The 18646-nt window shown below is 37.5% G+C and overlaps 1 protein-coding gene across 1 annotated transcript in view; it reads right to left on the bottom strand.

Moving 5' to 3' along the window:
• Nucleotides 1-18646, bottom strand: part of Nhe3 (Na[+]/H[+] hydrogen exchanger 3) — a 330876-nt gene that overhangs the window by 203792 nt on the left and 108438 nt on the right. The window contains exons 7-8 of the mRNA XM_090377696.1: nt 13690-13834; nt 85-190 (exon numbers count right to left, since the gene is read on the bottom strand). Coding sequence (XP_090233822.1) covers nt 85-190; nt 13690-13834 — 251 coding nt within the window. The remainder of the gene's footprint in view (nt 1-84; nt 191-13689; nt 13835-18646) is intronic.

The raw sequence follows: 18646 nt of genomic DNA, 5'->3' as shown, positions 1-18646 counted from the left end.
CCCATAAGTTTTAGGTGAGCATTTTTGAATGAAAAACTTTAGAGTCAATATATATTTTTGTTAGTTAATATTTCATCAAATTACCTGTAAGATCAGCAGCTTCTGCCATAAGAAATGTGCTATACGACATAAGCACAAATAAACTTGATTCTAAAAGTGGGAAATCACAGAGACGGGTGAATTTAGTTAAGTAGAGACACACATTAAGGAAAATTACAACCAGCAGTTAATACTATAAAGTGAGATTGTAAAACAAAATAAAATGAAGTTACGGTAACGTTTATATCCACTTCTATGGTATGATTTTCATTTATGCAACAATTGTTTATCAACTCGGGAACAAATGGAGTACAGGCATACCTCGGTTAACGTTACCTCTGATAACGAAGCTTCGATATAACGAAGTCGGCAATTTCAAGCCCCATTTAACATAAAAAAATTATTCCAGTTTAATCACCTGAAATCTAAACAAACTGAAGAAATTAGGGAAACCTTTGGAGCTTCTTGTGGTTGGTTCGAGAAATTTAAAAAACGGGCCAGGATTCATAGTGTAAAATTAACAGGAGAAGCTGCAAATAAGTTTCCAGAAAAACTAAAGGAAATAATTGAACGTGAAAATTTTCCAAATTTGGTGTTCAATGTTGACGAAAGCGGTTTGTTCTGGAAACGGCTACCAACAAAAAGCTTCATTTCTATTGAAGAAAAATCAGCTGCTGGGTTCAAAGCAGCCAAAGACCGTTTAACGTTACTCTTTGGATCAAATGCCTCTGGCGATTATAAATTAAAATTGTTATTAGTTTACCATTCAGAAAATCCGAGGGCGTTAAAAGGTAACATAAAAATGAATTTACCTGTAATATGGAAAGCAAATAGAAAAGCGCGGGTTACCAAGGAGTTATTTACTGATGGTTTGTTAACCACTTTTGTCATGAAGTAAAACGGTATTGTCAAAAAAAACAACTTTGAAGAAAAAGCTCTTTTGTTGTTAGACAATGCTCCGGGACATCCTACTGATCTTAACACGTTGGACACATGCATTCCTGTCAAAGTTGTGTTTCTTCCAGCAAACACAACTTCCCTGATTCAACCATTGGATCAGGGAGTAATAGCATCATTTAAAGCTTATTATCTGCGTCGAACATTAAGCAGTTTAACTGAACTAGAGGTTAAAGAGGAAATGACAGTTAAAACTTTTTGGAAAAACTACACCATTAAAAACGCAATTGAAAACATTGATAGTTCTTGGAAAGAAGTCACTAAGAAATGCTTACATGGAGTTTGGAGCAAAATATGGCCAGAAGTTTTACTAGAAGAAGAAAATAACATCCAAGAAATTAGAAATGAAGTTATCCAGATGGCTCAATCAATAGGTTTCGAAAATGTCGATGAAGAGGATGTTAGAAATTTATTGAATGCAGAAGATGATGGTTTTTCAGTGGAAGATTTAGAAAACCTTTTTAGCAACGAAGACAAAGATAATGAAGACGAAGTTAAAGTTCCTGCTGAAAAAGTGTTAACAACCAAAGATTTAAAAAGGTGTTTAAATGACATTGAAAACGTTTTAAATTTTTTTTAGTGAAAATGATCCTGATTTAGGAAGAAGTTTTATTGTTAAGCGATCAGTGTTAAATGCAATAACTCCGTATAGGCAATTGTTAAATGAAAGAGAAAAAAAGCATAAGCAATCAACTTGAGACTCATATTTTAAAATGTGATTTCACTTTGTATATAAGTTGACTGTTTATTTAATAAAACTTGTCTTTGTTCGAAAAAAAAAGCTTTTCATTTTCTTTACGTAGGAACGTATCCCTATTCTGGCCATAGTATTTTTACCTCTGAAAACGAAGTTTCGCTTAACGAAGTAATTTCGTGGAACGCATCCTATTCGTTATTCGAGGTATGCCTGTACTAATGCTTCTTACAAGACAGCATGTTTTTGTACAGGCAAAAACAATATGCAAGCCTGTGAATAGGTAACAGCCCATTCTGCTATTTGGAGACCACTACTATTAAAATATAGAAAATTTTATGATGTACATAGTAATTCCAAAGCATAAAAGGAGATCCAAACTTATCATTATTACCTCATGCATAAATTTCTTTTTTTACACATTTATTTCTTAACATTTATTGCAATCTTGAATCAAAACACCAGTGTTTTGGTTTAAGTATTCTTGAACACCAGACAGTATTCTGAAAGTAACAAAAGTTTCTAAACTTACATATTTATCATGATAGAAACTAAAGTTGTTTTTTTTTTTTTGTGCATAAAGTTTATTCCCACACCCCATGTCCCCTCTCTCTCTCTCTCTCTCTCTCTCTCTCTCTCTTTCACACGCACGCACAATTATCTAATCTATATACATCTAATGCCTTACTCAGATTCTGGAAACCAATGCCCAATTCCACAGTTACAACTGCAAGTTCTGTTTTTACTGCAGCTTGAATTGCATATTACACTTAAGCTTTGAATGTCATAGTCTGTTATGTAGGAAACAAGAGATGAGATAAACAGTCTTTACACTAATAGATAAAAACAGAGTATTAACAAATTAGTTTAATCAGAGAATAACTTTACTGCTTTAAACTAATAACATTTTGAATTTTACAGATAAAATTCACTATGTCATCAGCAATTAAATTAACAAATTAATCATTAACATACATTTTTATATACAAATGAAATAAAATTGATTTTAAACTGAACCAAATGAACAGAAATCACTGTTCATTTGGGATAGCACTGTACATGCTATCCTTTCAAACAGCCACATTATGACCATAGTTTATGGAAGCACATTAATTTTGATGGGCATACAATTCAATCATCACCTGTCATTATTCCACTATTCCACAGATCGATGTATGAAGCCTCGCGACCATGCCAGGTCCGTGTACTTCTCTCCACCATTGATTTCTCTAGTTTCCTCCTCTCTTAATGGCATTGGTCTTTATCATGTCCTACCACCTCATTCTTGGTCTCCCCATTGGTCTTTTGTCCCTTAATTGTAAATCAAACATTCTTCTTGGCAAACAGCTCTCGTTTATTCTCTTGATATGTCCAAACCATTTCAAACGGGACCTTTCAATCCTATTCTGGAGTATTTCAACCTGAATTCCCTCCCTAATCACATCATTCCTGATTTTGTCATGACTTGTCTTTCTGGCTATGCTCCTCACTGAATTCTGCTTTCATCCTTTTTCCTCATAGTCCAAGTTTCAGATGCGTATATGAGAATTAATATATAATAGGTCTGATATATAGCCTTCTTACATGAGTTATTAGAACCTATAGTACTTGGTACCATGCTTGGGTTGGAGGTTGAGAGGATATTTGTTGACATTAGACTTGAACTTCTGTAGACTGTAATTTTCAGGAAATACGTATGAAGGAAGGTTGTTCCAGAAAATGGCAATTGAATGAATAAATGAACAAGGAAGATGAAAAGATGGTTCTGCAAGTTCGACATTGGACAGTAGTAGTAGTAGTGGCACATGATGCAAGAAAGCAAGTGTAGGAGCTTATGCAGCATCAGCCAAAAAAAAAAAAAAAATCACACCATTCCCTCCAAATGCCTGTCCAGTTCCTCCTTAAATTTATTTAACCTATCAACTTCTACAACGACAGATGGAAGTTTGTTCCAGCAATTAACCACCCGCTGGCTAAAGGCAAATTTCCGCACATCTATTCTACATCTGTCCTTTCTTAATTTGAACTTATGTCCCCGTAGGTTCGTAATCTGAACAAGTGGAAGGATCCCATCAGAATTCAGCGTGCTCAACCCATTCAAGGCCTTATAGACCTCAATCAGATCACCGCGCAGGTGCCTAGTCTCCAGCCACTGCAATTTGCAGAACTTAAGCCTCTCTTGGTAAGAGAATCCCTTCATTCCCCTCACCAATCGTGTTGCTCTTCTCTGTACACGCTCAAGCAAATCTACATCCTTCCTAAAATGAGGCCTCCAGACCTGTACGCAGTACTCAAGGCGTGGCCTGACCATTGCCTTATACAGAGGGACAATCACCTCCTTTTCCCTGCTAGCAAAAGTCCTATATATCATTGACAAAACCCCATGACCCGCCCTAGCAGCCTGTCTGCACTGCTCAGAAAACTTCATATCTGACTGCACAATTACTCCCAGGTCTTTTTCATTTTCTACCACCTTAAGTGTAGTACCACACAGTTGGTACGTTTCTCTGGGATTACTTCTACCCATATGCAGTACTTTGCATTTGTCAAGGTTGAACTTCAGTTGCCACTTCTTAGCCCATCTGCCCAAATTATCTAGATCCTGTTGCAGTAGCACACTGCCATCACTGTCATTAACAACCCTGCCAACCTTTGTGTCATCTGCAAACTTCGACATTAAGCCTGATATACCTTCATCAATATCATTGATAAATACACAAAACAACAGTGGACCCAACACCGAACCCTGTGGGACTCCACTAATAACATTAGTCCACGAAGAGCAGCACCCATTGATTACCACCCTCTGTCTTCTCCCACTTAACCATCCTTTTATCCACTGTAGCAACTTACCCTTAATACCATTCTGCTCCAATTTGTACAGTAGTCTTCCATGCGCAACAGTGTCAAAAGCTTTCCTGAAATCCAAGTATATGATATCAAAATTATTTTTTGCATCCAGTTCCTTTGTGACCACATCATAATAAGCAATCAAATTTGTCAGACAAGACTTTCCCTTAACAAACCCATGCTGTGTTTGAATTATTGCTGCAGTCTTGTCTAGATGATCCTGCAATGCATCTTTAACCAGCGACTCCATTATTTTACCCGGAACAGAAGTTAAACTAACTGGTCTGTAATTACTCGTGTCACCCTTCGATCCACCTTTGTGAATTGGGGACACATTTGCACATCTCCAGTCCGTGGGAACCTCCCCTGAGTCCAAGGATGCTCTCATAATTATGGCTAAGGGTTTGCTTAGTTGCTTTGCCGCCTCCTTTAAAATAACTGGATAGATCCCATCCACCCCAGGTGCCTTTCTTATGTTTAACTTCAACAATTTCTCCTCCACTTTGCTCTCAGTTATTACAAAATCATTAAGCACACTGCTACAATTTGATAACCTTCTTCCATTTTCAAATTGTAATAATTCCTCACGTGTGAATGTAGATGCAAAATACTCATTCAGTTTGTTTGCTATCTGAGCAGGATCATCAACAGTCGAACCATCGAGGTCAAGTGGACCAATCATATTCATCCCCTTCCTTTTAGAGTTTATATAAGTAAAGAAATCCTTGCTGTTTTTCTTAGCATCTTTTGCCAAAGATTTCTCGTAATCCGCCTTCGCCTGCCGAACCTCCTTTGTGACCTGATTACAGACTAGCTTATATCTGCCACAGGCTTCTGCGTCACCTGATAATTTATATGCATCCCATGCATTTTTCTTCTCTGTCACGAGTCTCATTAGTTCATTTGATAACCATTTAGGCCTAAACCTTGAACGATATTTCTTAATCGGTATGTAAAGTCTAGTAGCTTCCACGATTAATTCTTTGAATGCTTCCCACTTAGAATTTACTGTTCGTAACATCGTCAGTTGATCCCACTGTACAGAATTTAAAAACTGTCTGAGACCACTGTACTCCCCTTTACGGAAGCAAAAACCCTTTCCTTTACCCCTGACGGTAGTTACCTCTTTGAGTAAATCCCACTTCAGCACACTGTGATCACTGCCACCTAGTGGTTCCTTTATCTGCAAATTCTTAATACACGAATGATCACTGCTGATAACCAGATCAAGAGTGTTACTTTCTCTGGTTGCCTCTCGAACATGCTGCTGCAGAAAACAATCATCCAATAAATCCACAAAAGTCTGACTAGTGTGTGAGTGACCAACCCACAAGTTCCAGTCAATATCTGGGAAGTTAAAATCCCCCATTATAAGACATTCTGATTTACTGGCCCACTCTATTTCTCTGTACAATTGTTCATTGTACTCATACAAGTCATTAGGCCTATAACACACTCCTACTCTTATTTTTCCTTTCGCAGTGCTTATCTCACACCAAACTGACTCAACAGAGCACTGTTCATCTATATTAACTGGGTGCACTTCCTTTGATTTTATGTTTTTCTTAATTAACAGCATAACAACCCCTCCCTTTCTGTCCTGTCTATCCTTTCTGTACACATTGTACTCCCCAAATTCCAGTTCAGCATTCCTTATATCTGTGTGACACCACGTCTCTGATATCCCAACAATATCCGCCTTTGATGTCTTGACCAACACTTCAAATTCATCAAATTTATTTACTATACTTCTAGCATTGGTATACATGCAAGCATACATGCTCCTATGCCTATTCCTTGTTACCCTAACACATCCCATATACCCAACTATTCCATGATGACTGCCATCCGTCCCTGAAACCCCCAACACCCCTCGCTCCAGGTCGCTTCTTATTCTAATAGAAGTTGTGCAAGAATCACCTTCACCTCTGCCTGCGGCTACTGTTAAACTATTAGTCTTTGTATCCCCCCAAACTAGCAGTTTTCCGACCCACCTAACACTGCCTCGATAGCATCAGCAAATATTCTTGCACCCTTTCTATTTAAGTGTATCCCATCCCTGTAGAAGCAATCTCTCCTGTTAACAAGTACAGTCCAGGCTGAAAAAAATTCTACCCCTTGAGCCTTGCACAATCTTTCCAGGGCCGAATTGATCGACAAGGCTCTCATCATGTACTCCCTCTTATCGTGTCTGGGCAGAATTGCAGAGACTTTCAAATTCAACCCTATTTCCCGGCTTTTTTTCAACAGTGACCTGTACTTGTTGAGTAATTCCGCCGGTCTCCTACTCTTAATATCATTAGTGCCAACGTGTACAACTATATCACCTTTTGTGCCCTTGAAAGATGATATCCGCTCTACAACGTCATCAACCTTTGCCCCTGGCAGACATACCCTGGTCCTGTTCCACCTATCCTTTTTACAAAATATATTCCCCGTCTCCCTGACAATAGAGTCACCAACAATAACTAGTTCCTTTGGGACCAGCGCATTCTGCTTTGGAGATTGCCGCTGTGTTGCCTGATGCCCAGGAGTGAGCTCTGGCGTTGAGTTGGGCAGCTGAGAGCCTGATGGGCCCCTCAATTTAGATCTTTCGAGGGCATCCACCCTGTCCTTCAAACTCTCATATAGGCCCATAACAACGCTGAGTTGTCGCCTGATTTCCTTACACTCCTTACATCGCGCACACACAAAGACATCCCCCATGGCAATATCATGTTCCGTTCCAGAGAGTTCGGCAAACATTTCACAAGTTGCACATTTTTTTAGGCTGTGATGCGTTGGAGAATTGCCCCCCTCAGTTCTCCCCCGATTCACAGCACTCCTGCCACTTTGTGCCCGTTGCTTTGCTGCTCTAGTCTGGGGCATGGTAGTTTAAATTAATAAAATCAATAAATTAAATATTAATAGTATTTGAATAGAAACTATTAAATAGAAACAGTGAAGCGTATTACTATATAATTATGCGTTAGAGCTACCTAGCTACCTCAATTAAAAAATTTGAATTCCCTACCACTATATCCAAAAACAATGGCTACAAAATGGAACGAAATAACGGTTTTACCTATCGTAAGTAAAATCCACAAAAACTCTTTATCTAAATTAAAAATAAAAAATAACCAGCGTAACTATAACTATATGACTACTTATTAAGTACAATATAAAATAACAATCATGTAAATAAAAGGCAAACACTTATCGTTTTTGCGGAGCCTGTAACTGTCAGCTGTAACTTTTAAAGAGATTCAGCGCCCTCTCCAGTAAATGGATGTTGGCTGGTGGCAGCACATGTTCATACTGTTTTGAAAGAGAGAATGGGAATTATAGAAGCCAATTCAGAAGAACACTGCCCATGGAAGTATCTGTAGAAAAGGCATGCAGCAGAAACAGTACGTCTATGAGACAGTGAGTGGAGGAGACTTAATTTTTTTGAGTCATCAATTAACCTAATTGCTCTCTTCTGAATGGAATCTAGAAGCCTGAGAGTTTTTGGGGGCACTGCCCCAGATGTGGGAACATTATTCCATGGTGGGGGGGGGGGGATTTACAATTTGTACAGAGTGAACAGCTGTTTGGAAGAAAAGTAATGCCAAGAGCGAAAGAGAAAACCAAGTTTTTTAGATGCATAGGAAGCAATATTTATAATGTGCTTGTGACAAGAGAGATTAGAACTCAGGGTAATCCCCAAAAGAGAGATATCAACTTGACTAGAAATCGGAATGTCACCAAAGATAAGCATAGGAGCAGAAGAATCCTTTTTGCGAGATATAAGACAAGACTAAGTTTTAGAAGGATTGAAATCAACTAAGTTGTCTTTGCCACACTGAAGAATTACCTGGAGATCGGCATTTAAGGAATTGGTAGCGGATATTCGAGAAATTGCAGCTGATTGAGCAGGACAAGGTTTCTCAAAATGGAAAGTGGAATGAAATATGCTATCATCGGCAAAACTATGGATGGGATGTCCAGTCAATGGAACAAGGTTATTAATACACAAGGGGAAAAGTGTGGAGGAAAGAACTGAACCTTGGGGGACACCTGCATTAGTGGAGAAGTTAGAAGACAAAGAGCCATCTACCATCATCCCCAGGGAGCAATCAGAGAGAAAACTAGATAACCAATTACAAAAAATAGTTGGCAAGCCATAAGATGGAAACTTGTTTAGAAGACTTATGCCAAAAACGATTGAAAGAGCCTTTGAGATGTCAAGAGCAACTGCTTGTGTTTCACCAGACTTTTCCATTGAATTTGTCCATAAATGGGTAACATAAGTCAGAATATCACCAGTGGATCGACACTGACTGAATCCATACTGACGATTGTTGACCAGACAGAAAGTTTCTAGGTAGTTTAGGAGTTGGCGGTTAATTGACTTCTCCATTACTTTAGAAAGAATAGAAGTAATTGCAATGGAACGATAATTGGATGAGAGGGATTTGTCACCCTTTTTAGGAACTGGCTGGATATGAGAAAATTTCCAAGTGGAAGGAAAAACACCTTTGGAATAAGAAAGTGAAAAAAGGAAACAAAGAACACAAGTAAGTTCAGGACCACAGCTTTTGAGAACAAGAGGAAAATACCATCAGGAAATGAAACTTTCTTAGCATCAAGATTCGTCAAAACCTTCTGACATCCTTTTGATGGAAGACCACAGGAGGCATTGAATAGAGCGTGTTGGGAATGATGGGAGGTGTTTTACCAAGCTCATTAATACACAAGTTGAAAAAAAAATGGGATGCTAGCAGGTCCTTGGCTGAAGTGACAGCAGAACCATCTGGTTTTGACAGAGGTGGGAGCAGAGATGGGTAAAAGTTGACGCCAATAGCTTTAGCAAAAGACCAGAATTGCTCGGCTACCATTAGGGCAAGAAGCAAATTTTCTACTCTTAGCCTGTTCAAATTCTAGTGTGGACTGATTAATAACTGCTTTCCAATTATTGCGAGCTTCGGTATAAGCAGAAAATGAAACTAAAGAATTGAAAACAAGCCAATTACAATTTGCAACATTCTTCTCTTGAACAGCCTTAGCACATTTATTGGAAAACCAAAGTTTAGATAAGAGACGAGATTTTAAAGTGGAGCGTAGGATAAAGAGTTCCATTCCTACAAGAAAAATTTCACTGACACGATCTGAGCAAACGTTGACATCAGAAGTTTTGAAACAGTAATCAGACCAAGGAAAAGAAATCTTGCAGGTCATCCCATTTTGCATTCTTGTAATGCCAAAAAATACAGGATTGGGAACAGCCATGAGATAAAGGCTCCACTGGAGAAGAGACAATCACCAAGTTGTGATCTGAGGTGCCTAAAGGACCACTCGCTCGACCGTGTACTTATAAGGGTTGTTATGTGAGAAAAAGATCAAGCATGTTGGCTGTATGGTTAGGATTGTCCGGTATTCTTGTAGGTAACCGAACAATCTGTGCAAGGTGATTAGCAATTGCAAAAGCCTCGGGGTCTCGAACAGCTGGGTCTGTGTGAGTAGAAAACGGAAGCCAGCTGGAGTTGTGAACATTAAAATCACCAAGGAAAATTACCTCGCTGTTAGGAAAGTTGGACTGGAGAAAATCAAGTTGCAAAGAGAGGAAGTCAAAGGGCTCCAAGTGATTAGTGGAGTTGGGAGAACGGTAGAGACAACAGATGAATTTGACACAATGAGGTAGAGAGATTTTAAGCCAGAGAAGATCAAAGAGAGGAGATTCCAAATTTCCAAGTCTCTGATAGGGAATATTGAAACGGAGATATGCACAAGTAACACCTTTGAGGCAAAAGGTATCATGAAGCGAATATTTTGGGCAACTGAGATGAACAGTAGTTGAATCAACCGATAACTGAGATTCTGTCAGAAAAAGTACATGGGGTTTGGCAGACTGTAAGTGGAAATGGACATCGCTGAGATTAGAAATGAGACCACGTATATATTTGTGAAATGAACTAGGAAGTGTTTGGGAGGTTTAGATCTTTTTGCAGATAAGCTTACTCTATTAGTTTGACAATTCATGGTGTATTCAATAGTAAGAAAAAGTGGGGTATGTGTATGAAGTAATGAAATTTTTGGATATGACATACACATGGTAAGAATATACCCAGATCCTTGACATAACGTGGCCTCAACAATGCCCCCTGCATACACACTACTCGAACTCCCTCCAGTCACTATCTGGCAGAGTAGAGGTAGCAAGATTATAGCACTAGCTAATCCGGAAGCCTCCTAAAGAGTTACCAATACATTCTACTAACTAGCGGCTGGCCTACGAACACCATTTTAGAGCTGTGCCCTCAAAATGCAAGGAAGATCGGATCTTGCCATGATGTCTATCATAACCTCACCTCAAAGGTCATCAGTCATACTGCATGATGGAAGAGATGGGGAAGGGTTGACCGTAACTCAGCTCGGGAAACTAAACATGGGTTCCACCACTTCAAGCCTCCAATAAGCAAAGTGGTGGTATTGCACCAGCTGATGAGAGTGATCTACCACCTAGTAGATGACTCTGTTCCTGTTCTAGATCAGATCTCTTGTCTGCCTATAGAAATTTCTGTCCGTTTGTATCCTTCTACTTATTTTTTCATCTATCACTCCAGTCTTTGTAATGGCACTTCCTAGATACCTGGAAGCTGTTAACTATTTTTAGCTCTTTCCATTGTAATGGATCCATTAGACTCACCACTCCTCTTTAGAACGATTACTTCACTCTTCTCCTGACTGAAAACCAGTCCAAATTCATTGTCCATACTAGCCCATATATCAACTTGCTGTTGCACTTGTTCCCTGCTCTCTCTCCATATGAAGAGGTTATTGGCAAAGAGCATGACTTCCATCCTGTCCAAGTTGTTTCACCACTCTACACTGCACATCATTCATGACAGCTATGAACAGTAGTGGTAACAGGACACCCCCTTGCCTCAAACCTGATGTTATTTCAAAGCTCTCCATCAACCCCCATCACTGTTCTTACTTTGCTCACTGTATTGGTGCACATATTCTCAGTTCTCTCCGCAAGATGTTCCTCTATCCTCACGTTTCTCAAACCTCTTACTTTCTCTCTCTTTATGGGATCAAATGCTTTATGTCCAAAAATGCCATCCATAATTCTTTGTGTTCATAGCACTTTTCCATCAGTTACCTGATGCAGAAAATTAGATCCACCATCGATCTGCCAGGCCTAAAGCCATACTGTTCCTCGGCCATCCTATTTTCAATTGTTCGTTCCTGTTATCTTCAGTTCTAACACTCTCTCATACAGCTTACTCACATGTGATGTCAGTGTGATGCCTCTATAATTGGAATACTTTTTCCTGTTCTCCTTTAAAGGGATAATCAAACCTTCTTTCCAGTCCTTCGGCACCTGCCTCTCATCTCAGATGTTATGGTATGTCCACTCTATTCTGTATGTCCATGCTATCCCTGCCTTGCCCATAGCCTTCAGCATCTCTCCATTTATCTCATCCATATCAGCAAACTTACCTGTCTTGATGTATTTGCATGCCTGCACTACATCATTCCACGTCAAGTCTTTCTGCTCTCTCTCCGTATCTTCTCTTTCATCCCCTCTTTTATGATAGAGAAGATACAGAGAGAGACCAGACAGACAATTCAACGCATTAGCTAAATCATGATTTTATGTTAGTGAATTAATTAAAATCTGTTTTTCTATTTTCCCAAATATTTAGTACTTTCTATTGTTTGTTTGTCTGTTTAGGAGTTTTATGGTGCATCAGCAGCATTGCTATAAAGCACCAAGTACTTTCTATGCAACTGAATTGAATGGCAGTGGCTTTGTGAACAGAAAATGAAAAAATGAAGCACTGCTTACTATATTCAGATGGCCATATATAGACAAAAAAGCAAGGGAGAGCAAACTATGCAGAATACAAAGATGGTTATGGGAGTTCCACACAGTTTTTGATAATAGGGCCATCTGAAAGGGATAGACATAAATATATGTAAAAATTACAAATAAGGTATATCAGTGAGGGATAATGAATAATAATAAATGATAGTAACAGATAATCACAAATAATAATAAATAAAATACAACAGAATAAAACTGTACTGGCTTATTACTTATCTTCTAAAACTCCTCCTCTCATCTTATGTATATATTCGTTCAGCCTACTATACATTGGGCTAACTGTTATTCTGCCAGTAAGCTCCTAAAACTGATAAATTAATACATTTTTCTTACAAAGGCACTCACTGGCCTAATTACCAGCAGGTAGCAATCAGAAACAGATAGGTTTTACTGATGTACCATTCAATATATTCTACTATAATAATTATCAATAATTTTAGTAATAATATTTTAGTTACTTTATTAATTAGTTTTTTTAATGGTTTCTGTTTTGGCTATAACTCAGGGCACTTATACCTTTTCTTTATTAATTGGCCACTTTTCTTTCTAATGTGCATAGCTCTATTTCTTATCCTTATTCTTTATTTTCTTATCCTCTAATATCATAATCTGTTTATTGTTTATTCAATAACATTAATCAATTTGGTTAAATTTACTTTACATAATATAATTATTCATTTATATGCCTTTACTTTGTATCTTGTTCTGTTTGTTCAAAATTTGTTTCAAATATATATGTATAAAGTTATACAAAAATGAGGGTATTGCTTTCTGAGTAGGGAGCTTTTAATTAACTACCAGAAGGATAAATATGGAGGGGTTGGTGTCAGTTGTGCCCATCATCATTCCTCATGCTTTATTTAACATTTGTTATTCATTACCATTCCTCACTATGCATTGTATAGTGAGGAATGGCAGTACTTTGCATAATTGTGCATATTTATATCTATATACATATCAAGCTTCCGTATACCCAAATTAATCAGCCCTATTATCAAATACTGAGGAGGGGGGGTGATCCCATAATCCTTTATGTCCTTATATTGAGCACAGTATGCTCTCTTGTTTTTGCCTGCAAGTTGCCCATCTGATTATAGTAAGTAACACTTAATTTTTTGCCTGAATATAGGGAGCCATTTTGCAGAGCAAAATAGAAAAACAGATTAACTCACATAAAATCACTTCAGCCAATGCACTAAATTTTCTGGCTATCAAAATAATGAAACTGTCATTTACAAAAATTATATCTGCACAATGATCTATAATAAAATTTCTAATATCAGAAAAAGGATATCATTGCTGTAAGGCAACCAGTCACTGAACCAATGAGAAATGAACAAAGAAAAATATAAGTAAAATTTCCAAGTGACAGAAAGAAAGCCATTGTCTGGAAATTTCCCTGTCCACTTGATGACTGTTCTGCATAGTTATTTATGGCTCTGTATAAGTAAAATATTATCTATGTATTAGCCAGCTTATTGAGACAAAGGAAATATTTAAATCTAATGCAATAGACAGAGAATTAATTCTCTAATGCATATAAAACTCTAATTTACAATAAAGCAATTCCCTACTTAACACAACCGATGTGTTTTCCTAAAATATACAATATAAAGTGAACATAAGGTAATAATGTAAAAGAAGCAAGAGTTGTACCCTAAGCCAGAATTTTATGCTATAACTGTTAGTTTTAAATATGCTATGCATGATAGCATTTTTTAATCTGGTGTAGGATTAATGAAACAGAGAGAATGGGTGAACTTATTTTATTATTATTACTTTTTTTAATGTATATACAATATTCCTGGAAAAATTGAGTCCTATGAGAGAGAGAGAGAGTATTACATATATATTGAATTACATATTAATCACACTTTATTTACATGCAGTTACCAAATTATTCAGTCTTTGTAGCACACTAGTGCCAGGTGCAGATATATTATGCCTTTAAAAATAAAATTGCTCAGTGCATAACAAAATATATTAGTATTAGCAGAGGCATATGATGCAAGAAAGCAAGCTTATGCACAATCAGCAAAAAAAAAAAAAAAACCATTCCCTTATCCCCCCCCCCATTCTTTCCAAATGCCTGTCCAGCTCAGCCTTATATTTGGGCTATCAACTTCCACAACAATAGATGGAAGTCTATTCCACCAATCAACTACCCGCTGGCTAAAGGCAAACTTCTGCACATCTATCCTACATCTATCTTTCCTCAATTTGAATTTATGCTTTCTCAAATGATTATTCTGAACAAGAGGAAGAATCCCATCAGCATTCAGCTTGCTCAACCCATTCAAGGCCTGATACACCTAAATCAGATCACCTTGCAGGTGCTTACTCTCTAGGCACTGCAATTTGCAAAACTTAAGTCTTTCTTGGTAAGAGCACCCCTTTGTTTCCGCCGCTAATCTTGTTGCCCTTCTTTCTACTTGTTCTAGCAACTCTATATCTTTCCTAAAATGAGGCCTCCAGACCTGTACACAGCACTCTAGGTGTGGTCTGACCATTGCCTTGTATAATGGGATAATCACCTCCCTGTCCCTGCTAGCAAAATTCTTGTATATCATTGACCTGACCTGGCAGCCCATCTGCACTGCTTAGCGAACTTCATATTTGACTGCACAATTATCCCCAGGTCTTTTTTACTTTCCACTTCCCTGAGTGTAGCACCACACAGTTGGTACGTTTCTCTTCGGTTATTGCTACCCATTTGCAGTACTTCGCATTTGTCAATGTTAAAAGTTCTCAGTCCATTTGCCCAACTTATCTAGATCTAGTTGGAGTAGCATACTGTCTTTACTGTCATTAACAACCCCGCCAACCTTTGTATCATCTGCAAACTTGGACATTAATCCTGATATACCTTCATCAATATCATTAATAAATATACAAAACAACAATGGGCCCAACACCGAACACTGGGGAACTCCACTAATAACATTTGTCCATGAAGGGCAGTGTCCACTGATTACCACTCCTGTCGTCTCCTACTCAACCATCCCTTTATCCATTGTAGCAACTTACCTTTAATGCCATACCTCTCCAATTTGTACAGCAGTTTTACATGTGCAATAGTATCAAAAGATTTCCCGAAATCCAAGTATATGATATCAAAATTATTTTTAGCATTCAGTTCCTTTGTGACCACATCATAGTATCCAATCAAATTGGTAAAACAAGACCTCCCTTTAACAAACCCATGCTGTGTCTTAACTATTACTGCAGTCTTGTCTAGATGATCCTGCACTGCTTCTTTAACCAGTGATTCCATTATTTTCCCCAGAACACAAGTTAAATTAACAGGTCTATAGTTACTTGTGTCACCTTTTGATCCCCCTTTGTGAATTGGTGATAAATTTGCACACCTCCAGTCCATGGGGACCTGGATAAGTGGATAGATACTGTCACCCCAGGTGCCTTTTTTATGTTTAACTTCAACAATTTCTCCTCCACTTTGCTCTCAGTTATTACAAAATTACCTGGCTCCCTGTTAGTTTGATAATCATCTGGCACTCCCCTCATTGAATAACTTCTCATGTGTGAACGTAGATGCAAAATACTCATTCAGTTTGTCAGCTATCTGAGCATGATCAATAGTCAACCCATCTGTGTTAAGTGGTACAATCTGATTCATCCCTTTCTTTCTAGAGTTTACATAAGTAAAGAACTCTTTGCTGTTTTCCTTTGCATCCTTTTCCAGAGATTTCTCATAATCTACCTTCGCCTGCCTAACTTCCTTTAACTTGATTACAGACTAGTTTATACCTGCCATAGGCTTCTGTGTCACCTGATACTTTATATGCATCCCATACATTTTTCTTCTCTGCCATGAGCCTCATTAATTCATCTGACATCCATTTAGGCCTAAATCTAAATTACCCAGGGTTTGGGTGTGCAGAAAATTATCAGGAACCCATTCACCATATCTGCAGGTTAACCTAAACAGAAGCAACAAATAGCATTAAAATACAGTAAACCCCCGCTATCTGTATTCGCGGTTTCGTGATCGCTGATTTAATATAAAATGAAACCAAAAAAAAATGTGAATTTTAAAGCGCCGTGAATATTTTCCGCCATAAAAAAACATGGGCGTGGCTAAAATTATCTTTCCCGGTCAAAACAGATTCAGTGGGTGGGGGGGGGAGAGGGGTGACAAAATCGCGAGCGTGGATGTTTCTCGCTAATCCTTGTTCAGTATGTGTTATGCGCTTGTCATGGAAGGTTTGGTCATTGGCTTTTAATTTATATGCTTATAAATTGAATAAATTGATATGCTTACAAAAGTGACAAATCTACCATTTTGCAGTGTAAAAACAGACTTTTTCGAGTGTGTTAATGGAAGAAAGTGACTTTATTTGGACAAGTTCTTTTTTACCCATACAAAAATATGGCTACAAATAACAAGGGAAATGTGAAAAGATCAAAAAAGGTGATGACATTAGCGAATAAAATTGAGTTATTAGACAAAATTTCTAATGGTGAAAGTGTCTCTTCAGTGGCAAAACATTACAAAATCAATGAGGCAACGGCACGATCAATCAAAAAATTGGAAGGAAAAATCCGCCGTAGTGTCCGTGAAAACGCGCTAATTGCTTCAAAAATTTGCTCTGTAACTTGTAATGTTAAATTAGAAAAAAATGGAAAAAGCTTTAAATCTGTGGATAGAAGACCGAACTCAAAATATAATTCCGTTAAGTTCACTCATCATTCTTGAAAAGGCAAAACTCCTTTATCAACACTTTAGTGAAACTGGTGATAGCACTGGCAGGATAAGTTTTTTTGCTAGCAAAGGCGCTGGTTTGAAAGATTTGTTTGAAATTTCTAATAAATATTACATTTAATATTAAATTGTTTCTTATTTTCATTTCGATGCCATATGCTTGCATTTCACTATGTACTGTCTATGTACAGTCATATTATGAAGGTACATATAATACATACATAGACAAAATTTTAGACTAGTTTTTCTTATATATTCCATACTTTGGAACGGAACTCCTTTATTACTATGGGAGCCATAACTCAGTATTCGCGACATTTCGCGGGTTTACTGTATTGATATTTTGGCTCAACTAGTTACATTGATATGGCAGATAAAGAAGCTTCAATTTCTGGATCACAAATTTCTAGCAGACATTATATAATGCCTAATCTTCCACTAAATCTGACATACATCAGAAATGCATTAGGATAACAACCTTGTAAAAACAGATACAAATAAATACTGAGTTTACAAACTAAATTTTCAAGGAAATTTACCAAGTTACAAAATAACAACTTTAGCAACTTCACAGCAGTTAAGTTTTGCATAGATTCTTAGAGCAATACAGCAAGGATAGATGGCAATATTCATAACGTCCAGTAGATCAAGGTTTAATCAGTCATTAGATATAATTACTGGAGATCATATGAAGAGAGAAAATCAGCAGGATTTTTCTTTAGTAAATTCTACTCTTGCAAATTTATTTGGATGAGACATGGTTTTATTTCAATAGATAAGTGAACAGCCACATTATCAGATACTGGACCACCACACCACAATGTAAAAGTGGATATTTGGTAGGCTTTGAATGTAACGAGAATTATCAGGTCTATGTTCTTTACAGAAACAATTAAATTGAAGCTGTATGCCAGTCTGACATTATAACTATTTTTTTTTAAAGAACTAACAGAAAGTTCAATGGACATTTCCAACAAGATTCTGTTAACACACACATCCAATCACTCAGTAGACACAAGAAGTGTGTTTGGAGAAAGGATAAGTAAGTCACAGATTATACATCACTCCCTGTGATATTTTCGTGTGGGGTTATTTAAAGGCTAAAGTATACAAAATGAATCCTCAAACAGAATAAAGAAACCAGAGTTGTAATGGTCAACATATTTAGGAAACAACTGTAGAGTGGAAGTTAGAATCTTTGCAAAAGAGTGCATGCATCAGAACTGATGGACACTACTTTTGGCATATCCTTTAATGAAGGTTAGTAGGCATTAATTATGTTATGCCTACTAATATTATTAACAAGCAATAGTCGTTAGTAATGGTCCATCAATCAGTCAATAAAATTCCACTGATTGTCTTTCCCTCCCTAGTCTAAATTATCATAATGAAATTATGTCACTTAAGAAAATGGGGGATAGATAAATTTTTTTTTTTTTTTCCCTAATTATGGTTATTCACAAAACAATCAAGTGCCATGTCGCTGATCAGAGCCTGCTGTCCCTGTAGTCATGTTATCACTGGAGAG

Source organism: Mastigoproctus giganteus, chromosome 1 (genome assembly GCF_048544385.1).
Source record: "Mastigoproctus giganteus isolate SK-2022 chromosome 1, ASM4854438v1, whole genome shotgun sequence".
Classification (NCBI taxonomy): domain Eukaryota; kingdom Metazoa; phylum Arthropoda; class Arachnida; order Uropygi; family Thelyphonidae; genus Mastigoproctus; species Mastigoproctus giganteus.
This window is presented reverse-complemented; position numbering and strand designations above follow the sequence as displayed.